Below are 12,935 nucleotides of genomic sequence, written 5' to 3' on the forward strand. Positions count from 1 at the left end.
ATGTGGTTTTTATTAAAATCTGTAAAAGATTTATATGTAAAAACAGAGCGAGTATATTTTTTCACGATTTTTTAAAACATAAAAGGTTGATTTCTCTGTTCAAACGAGCTCCAACAGCCATTTACACATCAAAGGGGCTGTGAGCAAAGAGCGGCCAACAAAGGAAACAGCGGAAGCAAACGCCCCAGCCCGCTCCGCCGCCCCCATGGCGCCGGCGCGCGAGATCCCGGGGCCTCAGCCGTCGGCGGACGACGCCCCGTTGCCGGCCGGGTTCATCTTCGTGTGCGACGGCGCGACCACGCCCGAGTGCTTCAGGTACAGGGTGCTGGGCCTGCCGCGGCGGAAGCTGGGCGCCGTCTCCCGGATCAGGCGCGGCGCGGCGCTCTTCCTCTACGACTTCGACGCTAGGTACCTCTACGGGCCCTACCGCGCCGACTCCGACGGCGGGCGCGACCTCGAGCCCGCCGCCTTCCAAGGCCGCCTACCTGCCCAGGTACCATCCCAGCACCTTTGTTAGGCCCCAAATCCACTGCTATGATGAATGATACATAAGTGTTTTATTTTGCAAGTCCCTTATCTCCCAAAGGAATCCTCACAATTTTACTTCTCTGAAATTTCGGTTCATCTTGCCCCATATTATAATCTTCAGTTTCCAGTGGCATCCAGCAATCAACCTGGTAGGTTAGCCATACATTGTTATTTCTCGTAAATTGAATGTTCAGCGTCCTTGTATGTGCAGGTCAAATTTATGATTGATGGCGATTTCATGCCTGTCCGAGGGAAAACTATGAGATACACCATAAAAGAGAATTATCCCGGCAAGTTCTTGCCAGAACTTACCTTTACACAAGTAAGTGCAACCAGTGTTTATTGATGTTTTGTACTCCACTTGAGTAGAGGTGAAACGATTTGTGCCTAGTCAATTCTCATCTTGTTGTGCCTAGTTTGAACTACGGATGGAAGGATATTTTATGGAAAACAGTAATTAGGAGAGCCATGTGCTTCAGAACTTGCTGCTGTGGTGTAAGCATATGTAGAATCAAGTCGAGATTGAGAGGGATTATAATGTACTAATATTTAATTATTTATTGACTATGATTTAACTTCGAGAACTGAAGTTTATTTTTCTGATAATGCCTTTTCTTTTTGCATCTCAGCCATTTATTTTGTAGAACTCGAATATTCTTTAGCATGACAGCACCCATAGGGTTTCTGATTGTATTAAGCTGTTTGGTTATCAAACTGTTTCTTTTTCATGGGAAAATAGCAACATGGTATATATAGAGATGAAAAAAGCGGATGTAATGCTAACACGTTCTTCTTTCTATCATTTCTTCTATAGAGTTTTTAGGTGGAATTACAGGTATAGTCATATCAGTGTATTGGCTAGTTGGAATAGACAGGAATAGCACCTTTATCCTCCATCTTTCTGTCTGTCTTTAATTTTATCAGTGCTTAGCTGTGAACTACTCCATAAACATTTACCTGCACTGAATTTCCATTGTTTTTGGTATTCTGTTGTAGGTTGAGAAACTGAGAGCATTGTTCCGTCCAATTACTTCACTGCCAGTGCCAGAGGCACCACCTCTGTATTATGTTGACAACAGTCATGCCGCTCCATCTACTGCTTTTCTGCATCCTTCAGCTTCATCTTCATACCCAACACAGCCAGCTTCTTATGTGCATCACACAAGCGCCTATGTTCTCACTCCAGCTGCTCATCTAGTGCCAAATGAAGTGCCTGGGAGGTATGTATGGTTGCCACCAATTGGGCCTAGTACTTCTCTGTTTCTTAATATCTGCTACATGCAAAGCTATTTTTTGCAATCCAGTTTGTATACATAGGTCAATGACGGCCCGTCTCAAAACCGTATTGTTCAGCTAGTCTAGATACTTCTAAAAAGGAACTACTTGCGGGGACAATGTAGATTGGAAACCACCATTTATTCATGTGTCCTTTTCCCTTTGCTACACGCACAAGTAATTGATCATGCTTTTTCCTCGAATGTTGTTTCAGAGTTGTGCCACCACATGAACTGTCCGTGACGAACCCGCAACTTGTCATGCACTATGGGTACGCCGCAGGCAGCGAGGGTGCAACCGGAGAAACTACACAAGTCCAGTACTGACGGAGCGATCTACTCCCATGCGGGTGCCTCAGCGATCACTTTATCAAAATCAGTTTCACTTCATCAAATTCACTTTGGAGCAGTTTCATACAGAAGCTATAACACTATCTTTTTTAAAAAACTCAATGCATTGCATTAAACAGTGTGCGAAGCGCATTCGCTCGTCACCAAAGCAGATACACACGGATCACATCCGTCAGATACAGAGTCAGTCATACCGGCCCTGAGTGTTCCCTTCGCAGCCAAAGCATGCGCTATTTGATTACACATTCTGGGGCAGTGCTCAATCTTATATCCCATGAACTGACTACGAATAAATGTTCTGAGCCGGTCAAAAACCACTCCCAGGTAGGAGAAATTGACACCCTCCTCTTTAAGTGCCTCTTTCAGTACTAGTGCATCAGTTTTCAACACAACCTTCTGAACACCCAACTCCGAGGCCAGTCGGAGCCCAACTTCAGCAGTAAGCAGCACCTCAGAGTGCAAGGCACTATGAATGTTTGAAAGAAAACCAGCGGCACAAGCAACAACCTCGTCATCATGATTTCGAAGCACAGCGCCCCACCCGCCATTCAGGTTTATCGCCTTGAAAGAGCCATCAACATTTATTTTAACCCATTCCTCCGCTGGTGGTGCCCAACGCTTCACATGCATCAACGCTTCACAAGTATCAAAGGTTTGGTGTTTAATAATCCATGCTATCTCCTCACCTTGTCTCCCTTTCCCCCCTCTCTGTCATTATTGCGCTTGCACCACCAATTCCACATGAGAGTGGCAATAAGAGCTTGCTTCTCGGTCGTGAGGGCCGTTAATTTGTCCATCATCACCAAGGCCGTCCTCTGGTCCTTGAGCAGCACTCTCTCCTCTTCCAGTCTTCATTCTCTCTAGAGCCCTTTGACTTGTTTGCATTTGTACAGAATGTGGCCCCATCTTCTCCATTCATTTGGCAGACAGGGCACCAAAGGGAAACGTCCATGCCTCTTCGAGCCAAGTTTACACAAAAGGCATTAGAGTTGTGGGCCACTCTCCACAAGAAGTGCTTTATCTTGCCTCGTACTTCAGTTTTCCACAATTTCTTCCATGGGGATAGCATGTTTGAGGCTTCAGTTGTGGATGCGGCCCCCTTTGGTCCCTCCAGGTTTCCGTTATTTATGTTGACCCAATATACAGACTTGATCGAGAATTTGTCCTTGGTGTCGAAATGCCACGCGAGAAGATCCTCGAGCTCCCTGTTGATTGGGATAGCAAGTATCCAGGCCGCATCATCTTCATTAAACACATCTCGCACAAGAGCCTCGTCCCACATGCCTGTCGCTGGATTGATTAGCTCATGGACTTTTGAAAGCAGGTTCATGCCTCTCGGGGTAGCCAACAGACGGGTAATTCCCCTGGGTATCCATGGGTCATGCCACATGTTGATCGAGGAACCATCACCCACCCTCCAAATCAGCCCCTTTTTCAGAAGGTCAATACCTTTTAAGATGCTTCTCCAAGTATAGGACATATTACTCGTGGCCGTCGCATTCAAACAATTTCCATTTGGTAAGTATTTAGCCCCAAGTACCTGAGCACACAAGGACTCCTGGTTTTGAATCATCTGCCATCCTTGCCTGGCAAGCATTGCCATGTTGAAACTGTGTATATCCTGGAAACCTAACCCTCCCTCGGCCTTTTGTTTTGTCAACTTTTCCCAACTCAGCCAATGAACTTTATTTGTTTTATCATGTTGACTCCACCAGTACTTGCACACCGTGGTGCTGATCTGTTCACACACAGTCTTGGTCAAGTCAAAACAAGACATAGTGAAAGTGGGAATAGCCTAGGCGACGACTTTGATCAGTAGTTCTTCCCCGCCCGAGACAACAGCTTCTCCTGCCATCCCTGAATCCTCTGTAGTATTCTCTCAATGATGTGCCTAAATGTCTTCAATTTTGACTTTCCCATATGAATTGGCATACCTAGGTATCTCTCATTAAGAGCCTCTTTCGAGATACCTAAGGTTCACATCACCTCATCTTTATCCTTCGCTTTCACATTGTTGCTAAGGAAAACTACAGACTTGTCCTTATTTATGGTTTGGCTTGAGCTTGCTTCGTACACCCGTAGGATGTGTTGGATCTGCTCCACACTTTATTTATTTGCTTTGAACAAGATGAGAGAATCATCTGCGAAGAACAAATGGGAGATGCTCAGTGCATTGGGGCACACCTTGACCCCCTGGATCAGGTTGTTTTCTTCAGCTCTGGTCCGAAGGCTAGAGAACGCCTCGGCACACAGCAGGAATTCTCGAGTATTAGCAGTTGAGTTGTCAATTCAACCACACCTGAAAGACTTAGTATCTGCAGCAAAGTTTCAGTAGCAAAGTAGTGTGATAGCAATGGTATCAACGGTAACAGTAGCAGCAGTGACAGCAGTAGCGGTAACAGTAGCGGTAGTGACAACAGTAGTGGTAACAGTAGCGGCAGTGACAACAGTAGCGGTAAAGTAATGTAACAAGGACCAGTAGGAAAATACTTGTAGGCATTGGATCGGTGATGGATAATTATGTCGGATGACATTCATCATGTATCACTTATAACATGGGGTGATTTGTAACTAGCTCCAGTTCGTCAATGTAATGTAGGCATGTATTCCGTATATAGTCATACGTGCTTATGGAAAAAAACTTGCATGACATCTATTGTCCATCCCTCCCGTGGCAGCGGGGTCCTAATGGAAACTAAGGGATATTAAGGTCTCCTTTTAATAGAGAACCGGAACAAAGCATTAGCACTTAGTGAATACATGAACTCCTCATACTATGGTCATCTCCAGGAGTGGTTTCGGCTATTGTCACTCCGGGGTTGCTAGGTCATAACACATAGTAGGTGACTACAACTTGCAAGATAGGATCAAGAACTCACATATATTGATGAAAACATAATAGGTTCAAATCTGAAATCATGACACTCGGGCCCTAGTGACAAGCATTAAGCATGGCAAACTAGTAGCAACATCAATCTCATAACATAGTGGATACTAGGGATCAAACTCCATCAAAACTAACTCGATTACATGATAGATCTCATCCAACCCATCACCGTCTAGCAAGCCTACAATGAGACTACTCACGAATGGTGAAGAGCAGCATGGAATTGGCGATGAAGGATGGTTGGTGATGACGATGGCGACGATTTCCCCTCTCCGGAGCCCAGAACAGACTCCAGATCTGCCCTCCAAAGGAAGAACAGGTGGTGGCGGCGGCTCCATGTCGTAAAACGCGATGAACTCTTCTCTCTTAATTTTTTCTAGGCGAGAGAGACTATATAGAGCTGGAGTTGGAGGCGGCGGAGCCACGAGGGCCTCACAAGCCTGCCAGGCGCGGCCAGGGGGGCCCGCGCCTCCTGGGCTTGTGGGCTCCTAGCTCCGTCCCTCCAGGTAATTCTTGCGCCAGTATTTTTTATATATTCCACAAAAAATCCTCGTAAATTTCCAGATCATTCTGAGAACTTTTATTTCTGCGCAAAAACAACACCACAGCGTCAGTCCGGGTTAGTTTCATTCAAATCATGCAAATTAGAGTCCAAAACAAGGGCAAAAGAGTTTGGAAAAGTAGATATGATGGAGACGTATCACCTACCACCTGTTGAATATCAGGCTCCCAACATTGCCATGAAAACCTTCAACCTATCTACAACCTGGCAAACCACTGATTGGATATGTTACCGCTTGCTTAACCATTGGATAGCGTTGCTAGTTGCAGGTGCAGTTGCTTCCATGTGTTAACTTGGGTTCCTTATTATATCACCCTATTAATGTTATTTAATTTAATGCACCTATATACTTGGTAAAAGGTGGAAGGCTTGGCCTTTTAGCCTGGTGTTTTGTTCCACCTTTGTCGCCTTAGTTTCGGCTACCGGTGTTATATTCCATAAATGAGCGCTCCTAACATGCTTGGGGTTCTTATGGGGACCTACTAGATTCTCGTTTTGGGATAAAGCTCGTCTGGCAAGGCCCAACATTGATACTATATTTTCTCAACATAATAATTCCGTTAATATTGAAAAACATAGGGCGTCATGAACCCGAGGAGTAATTCAACAAAATACAGGGGGCCAGTGCTACTGGTGCTGGTCCAAACTAGAGCCGTTTGCGGGGCCAACCCGGGGAAATTCAGGAGATGTCTATCACGCCACCGTACGCTGTGCTTATCCGTTGTGTCCTGAGAACGAGATACGCGGCTCCTATCGGGATTGTCAACACGTCGGGCGGCCTTGATGGGCTTGTTTTACCTTTCTCGAGCATCTTGTGCGAGGGATTCCGAGGATGCTTTGGGTTATCTCGAGGTTGAGGTGTTCCAATAGGAACCCAAGGAGATCATGGGTCTCCCCACGGGTCATTCCGTCGTAGCGTGTGGTAGTTTATGATGGACTAGTTGGAGCACCCCTCTAGGGTTAAATCTTTTGGAAAGTCGTGCCCGCGGTTATGTGGCAACGTGGAAACTTTGTTTAACATCCGGTTCTAGATAACTTGAAGTTAAATTAATTAAAACATGCCAACTGAGTGTGTAACCGTGACTGTCTCCTTCATGAGCTCCTTCTCCGATCGAGGACACGGTGGGGTTATGTCTGACGTAAGTAGGTGTTCAGGACCATTCATTTGATCATCAGTAGTTCATGTCCGCTCTGCGTAGATCGTCCCCCTCTTATTCTTATACTTGTAAGTTAGCCACCTCAAATAACTGCTTAATCGCTTGCTGCAGCCTCACCACTTAACCATACCTCACCCATTAAGCTTTACTAGTCTTGATACGTTTGGAAATGAGATTGTTGAGTCCCTGTGGCTCACAGATTACTACAACACCAGTTACAGGTACGGGTAAAGAGTTACTATGACGTGAGCGCGTTGATTATTCATTTGGAGTTTCTTCTTCTTCATCATCGATCTAGGATGGGTTCTAGGTCGGCAGCCTGGGATAGTAAGGATGGACGTCGTTCTTTTGTCGTTTGTTTTCGTTCGTAGTCGGACCCTGCTCTTCTTCATGATGACTGATTATGTTGTTGTATTGATGTGACTCTGATGTAGCTTGTGGCAAGTGTAAGCCAACTCCTTATACTCATCTTTTCAATACATGTACTTGTAACGATATCCATTCTTGCGAAATGACGAGATGCGTTTCTATCCCTATCGAGGCCCTCGCACCAAAATAAGGATCGGACCGCATCTTGGGCGTTACAACTTTCTTGCCTCATCTCTCTGTGTAGCCACCCAAACTTGTTGTCTTGCTAGGGATTGAAGGAGGAGATCTAGATCTACACTTCTACCAAAGAAAAATTGATTCCCTCATACTTTCTTGTGTGGATTTTTTACTCTTGGCTATTTGAGCACCCTAGACGGAAGAGATCACCTCGAAGCCATATTCCATTATGGTGAAGCTTCGTGGTTTCGTTGGGAGCCTTCAATTAAGTGTCGGGGAGAGCCCCAACCTTGTTTGTAAAGGTCCGGTTTGTTGGGGAACGTAGCATGGGAAACAAAAAAATTCCTACGCACACAAAGACCTATCATGGTGATGTCCATATACGAGAGGAGATTTGGATCTACGTACCTTTGTAGATCGCGCAGCAGGAAGTGTTAAGAAACGCGGTTGATGTAGTGGAACATCCTCACGTCCCTCGATCCGCCCCACGAACCGTCCCACGAACCGTCCCGCGATCCGTCCCACGATCCGTTCCGATCTAGTGCCGAACGGACGACACCTTCGCGTTCAACACACGTACAGCTCGACGATGATCTCGGCCTTCTTGATCCAGCAAGCAAGACGGAGAAGTAGATGAGTTCTCTGGCAGCGTGACGGCGCTCTCGTGGTGGTGACGATCTACTCCTGCAGGGCTCCGCCCGAGCTCCGCAGAAATACGATCTAGATTAAGAACTATGGTGTCTAGATCTGAGTTGCACGTGGCAAAAGTTGTCTCAAATAAGCCTTAAATCACCACTGTATATAGGAGGGAGGGGTAGGAGGCTTGCCTTGAGGGCCAAGCCCTCAAGGGTGCGCCGGCCAAGGGAGAGGAGGAGTCCTACTCCAATCCTACTCCAATTAGGATTGGAAAGTGGAGTCCTTCTCTTCCTTCCCACCTCCCCTTTTTTTTGGTTTTCTTTCCTTGGCGCATAGGCCCTCTTGGGCTGTCCCACTAGCCCACTAAGGGCTGGTGAGCCACCCATAAGGCCTTTGGGATTCCCCCGGGTGGGTTCCCCCCTCCCGGTGAACAACCGAAACCCATTCGTCACTCCCGGTACAATCCCGGTAATGCCCAAAAACCTTCCGGTAACCAAATGAAGTCATCCTATATATCAATCTTCGTCTCTGTACCATTCCGGAAACCCTCGTGACGTCTGTGATCTCATCCGGGACTCCGAACAACATTTGGTAACCACACATATAACTCAACTATACTAAAACATCGTCGAACCTTAAGTGTGCAGACCCTGCGGGTTCGAGAACTATGTAGACATGCCCCGAGGTACTCCTCGGTCAATATCCAATAGAGGGACCTGGATGCCCATATTGGATCCTACATATTCTCCGAAGATCTTATCGGTTGAACCTCAGTGTCAAGGATTCATATAATCCCGTATGTCATTCCCTTTGTCCTTCGATATGTTACTTGCCCGAGATTCGATCGTCGGTATCCGCATACCTATTTCAATCTCGTTACCGACAAGTCTCTTTACTCGTTCCGTAATACAAGATCCCGTTACTTACACTTAGTCACATTGCTTGCAAGGCTTGTGTGTGATGTTGTATTACCGAGTGGGCCCCGAGATACCTCTCCGTCACACGGAGTGACAAATCCCAGTCTTAATCCATACTAACTCAATGGACACCTTCGGAGATACCTGTAGAGCACCTTTATAGTCACCCAGTTACGTTGTGACGTTTGATGCACACAAGGTATTCCTCCGGTGCTAGTGAGTTATATGATCTCATGGTCATAGAAACAAATACTTGACACGCATAAAACTTTAGCAATAAAACGACACGATCAATATGCTGCGTTCATAGTTTGGGCCTAGTCCATCACATGATTCTCCTAATGATGTGATCCAGTTATCAAGCAACAACACTTTGCACACAGTCAGAAAACCTTGACTATCCTTGATCAACTGGCTAGCCAACTAGAGACTTGTTAGGAACATTGTTTTGTCTATGTATCCACACATGTATCTATGTTTTCATTCAATACAATTATAGCATGGATAATAAACGATTATCTTTAAACAAGAAATATAATAATAACTATTTATCATTGCCTCTAGGGCATATTTCCAACACGGTTGCCGTCTTCAAGGGCACCAATAGTGAAATCACGGCATCTCGCATTGTGTGAGGGCGTGAGGAGAATACGGTGGCCCTAGTGGCTTCTTGGAGAGCACTGTGCCTCCACAACGGTCTAACGGAGACATACTTTCACTCACCGGGAAGGAACTCCGGTAACACATCTTCGTCTTCTTTGGTTCCACTTGTGGTTACTACCCACCTTTACTTTGTGCAAGCTATTTGTATTGTTTATCTCCTTGCTTGTATTGTTATTGTTGTTAGCATCATATAGGTTGCTCACCTAGTTGCACATCTAGTCAACCTTTTGTTGCGAAGTCTAATTTGTTAAAGAAAACTTAAAAAGTGGTAGATGCCTATTCACCCCCCTCTAGTCAACTATATCAATCGTTTCAATGTTGCATAACTAATAAGAAACCAAATATAATATTTATTGACAACATTTGTTTCATGATATGTCAACTAATAAATCAAGACAAATCAAAAGGCAATATTTAGCATAGATAGATGATACAAAAGATTAATACCCAATCAAAAGATTGGTTGATCCGAGCCTCTCATGACTACATCTTTAATAATAGAAGGAGCTAAAGCTTTGATCATCAATTTTGAAATGCAAATAGTGCATAATATAGCAGGTAAAACTACTTAAAAATAGATGCAAAATGTGAAAACTTACGTCTAGGACAAGGCAAAACTCCTTTACGTGTGTGATAACCTTGAAATCGCTCAATTTTATTTGATTCTTCAATACTAACAAATACACCTAGCTCAATGTAACATACCAATCTATGGTTCATCCAATCATTGTCCATTTTGTTCCTCAATCCAGTCTTGATAATGCTCATTGCTGAGAATGCTCTTTCCACTGTTGCGGTTGCAACAGGTAAAATCAGTGCTAACTCAGTTTGCTCTCCGTGTTTTCTAGGAAATTATCTCATGAGTTCTTCATCGTATATTCTCAAAGTAACCTTCATGTACTTCAAGATTAGTTTTCATTTGGTCTCTGAACTGTTAGACTTGATCTGGTGCTACTTATGACTCCTGAAACTTGACCATTTAGTGTGCTTTGGTCTCTGAACTGCACATTTGGTCACTCCCCTATACTTTGGATGGACTAGGTTCTGGATCTACACTTGCATTGGCATCCGTTGACTTGATCAGTCGCTAGTGTTGCATGTGATCATTCACTATTTCCTAGATCATTTGATGTTCTACTTGTTTGGTTTTGTGAAAACCATCTTGGATACTATCCTATTAGGGGGTTTGGACCAGTTCCAAATGCCCTAAGTACTAGGGCATATAGTAATGCATTTCCCTAAGGGAAATGATACATTTTAACATCTTTCCTTTGCTTGCTTGTTTGTTTTGCAGTTCATCATGCAGATCATGAAGAAAACAATAATAAGAAGAAGAACTAGATATGTTTAGTTTAGATTTCTTTTCTTTTTTCTTACTTCTATTTCAAGGATGTGATTCCTGAATACTTGTAATTTATATTAATCTCAATAAAGTGAATTGTTTCTTGCTCACATCATAGTTTGTAATATCACTTTGTAATAATATTTATTATCAATAAAGTTTCCTTTATTCATTTTTGTATCAACTTTTGTATGATATATTTGTAATGTAAATCCATGTATTAATTCTAAATCAGTTTGAATTCATGTGATTTGAATTACCAATTCACTTATTTGAATTGCACTTTATGGACTTCGGTCGTTATGTTCTACTACATCCATCCCAAAATAAGTGACTCAAAAATGACTCACAAAACTGAGCCATTTTTGAGTCACTTATTTTGGGACGGAGGGAGTATGTTATTTGAGTTGTGATCCAAATACTTAAAATGAGCAAAGGTCATGCCCATATTTAGAATTGAGCCAAACTTTTCTGAATTCAAATGAAAAATTTAAATTTATCCCAAGTTTTTGATGATGAATGCAATGTTCAATAAAAAAACGTTCTCTCTAAACTACGAGACTTTACATGTACATACATACATGGGGGAACAATTTTGCAAGGGCTTTAGCATAGCAAGATTAATGATTGCTAACTATAGATATATTGTGCTCTAAGCTTTTTGTTCTGCTTGGCTTTAAAACCAATAGTCTCATCGAAAGATCCTAGTTTTAGATGTACTACAATTTTATAAGCAGGTGAAAATGAGCATGAACGATCATTAACGTGCATGCCATGTGTTACAAGAGTTTTAGATTGCAACTCCATAACTTGCAATTATATTTCTCATTTATAGTGAGCATCGATGGTGAGTTGTTCGAGTAGCATCTTAAGTAGATTATCAACATATTAGCCCGAGCTTGACCTTTGATAAGTATGGTCCCTATCTCTCTAAAAATAATATTTTGGTAACTTGAGTTTGCGTGAAAACAATACTTCCATCCTCAAAAGTTTTTAATGATCCACATGGCAAAATAGCATTTGTGTTGTTTTAGCCATATTTGTTCGCATGATTAATTTTGATCGTGCCCCCAAAATATATGTGGCTCCAGTGCAATGCACGACCACTCACCCTGGTCAATATTAGAAGTAACATCGACATTTAGTTTAACATACCTTGCGCTATTCATAGCCCATGATGAGGTCGCGAGTGGTCGAGGTGGAATTTTCATTGTAGAATTTTTTTGTTGCGCCTTATAGTAAATTTGTCGCCAGAGCAATGATGGGCATATAACATCGATTAATAGGAGCCAACTGTGGTTTTTTACCGCCTTGCCCGCCAGCTGTATTAGCAGGTATCCCCGTAGACCAATACTTGCAAATCTCAACACAATATTAGCGGCTGACATGCAAGCGGAGAAGGTACTCATGTTGTTGGTCCGGACCAATCAACTTGGACAACATCCACCATGAAGTTCTCTAGACTGCGAGCTCGCCAAAGGCCAGCCGCCCATTATCACTTGAGCAAAAGCGCGTCATCATATCCTCTACCCCAATTTTAGAAATTGTGCACCGCCCATTTGTGCTGACATGTCTATATTTCTTGTGAATATATGGACTTAAGTGGTAGAATACCATGCATGCCACTACATCATTTTTTATTTTTACCTAGCCCGGTACCTTCAGTTTCTGTATAAAATCATTAGAATGGGATTACCAATCAATACATGCATGAGTTGCTCTGATTCTGTTTCTTGTTCGCGGGAAGGAAATGACTTCCATGTTGTATGAGTAGTATTACCATTTTTTCTTTTTCTTTGGAGTGTAGTTTGAGTAGTAGTACTGGACCTTTTTTTTACAACAAGAAGAATTTGAGCGAGCACAAAATAAAGCTGCTGTTACGGCCCAGATCGAGCAAACGCCAGCCCATTTTGCAGAATACTCCCGATCAATAGCGTAGCGCCCCTCACGTCCGTCCGCCGCTGGTGCTGGCGTGCTGCTGCGTTTTGCAGGTTTTAGTCCCACCTTGCCTAGCGAGCGGCGTCGGGCGGCCGAGCTGGCTATATAAGGAGGGCGTGGTGCTCCGTTCTTAC

The 12,935-nt window shown here is 43.7% G+C and overlaps 1 protein-coding gene across 1 annotated transcript; it reads left to right on the forward strand.

Moving 5' to 3' along the window:
• Positions 1 to 158: 158 nt before the first annotated feature.
• LOC123453072 (B2 protein-like) lies at positions 159 to 2,304 on the forward strand. The gene is made up of 4 exons (XM_045129835.1): positions 159 to 493; positions 740 to 850; positions 1,525 to 1,748; positions 2,018 to 2,304. Exons 1-4 carry the CDS (start codon positions 206 to 208, stop codon positions 2,127 to 2,129), a joined length of 735 nt encoding a protein of 244 aa, XP_044985770.1. The 5' UTR covers positions 159 to 205; the 3' UTR covers positions 2,130 to 2,304.
• The last annotated feature ends 10,631 nt before the right edge of the window (positions 2,305 to 12,935 follow it).

The sequence above is a fragment of the Hordeum vulgare genome, chromosome 5H (genome assembly GCF_904849725.1).
Source record: "Hordeum vulgare subsp. vulgare chromosome 5H, MorexV3_pseudomolecules_assembly, whole genome shotgun sequence".
Taxonomy (NCBI): Eukaryota; Viridiplantae; Streptophyta; class Magnoliopsida; order Poales; family Poaceae; genus Hordeum; species Hordeum vulgare.

What these genes read in the sequence shown, in the direction of transcription:
- LOC123453072 (XM_045129835.1), top strand. Translation starts at nt 206, where the DNA reads ATGGCGCCGGCGCGCGAGATCCCGGGGCCTCAGCCGTCGGCGGACGAC. An exon ending in AAGGCCGCCTACCTGCCCAG is followed by an intron (nt 494 to 739) that starts GTACCATCCCAG and finishes TTGTATGTGCAG; the next exon opens with GTCAAATTTATGATTGATGG. An exon ending in CAGAACTTACCTTTACACAA is followed by an intron (nt 851 to 1,524) that starts GTAAGTGCAACC and finishes ATTCTGTTGTAG; the next exon opens with GTTGAGAAACTGAGAGCATT.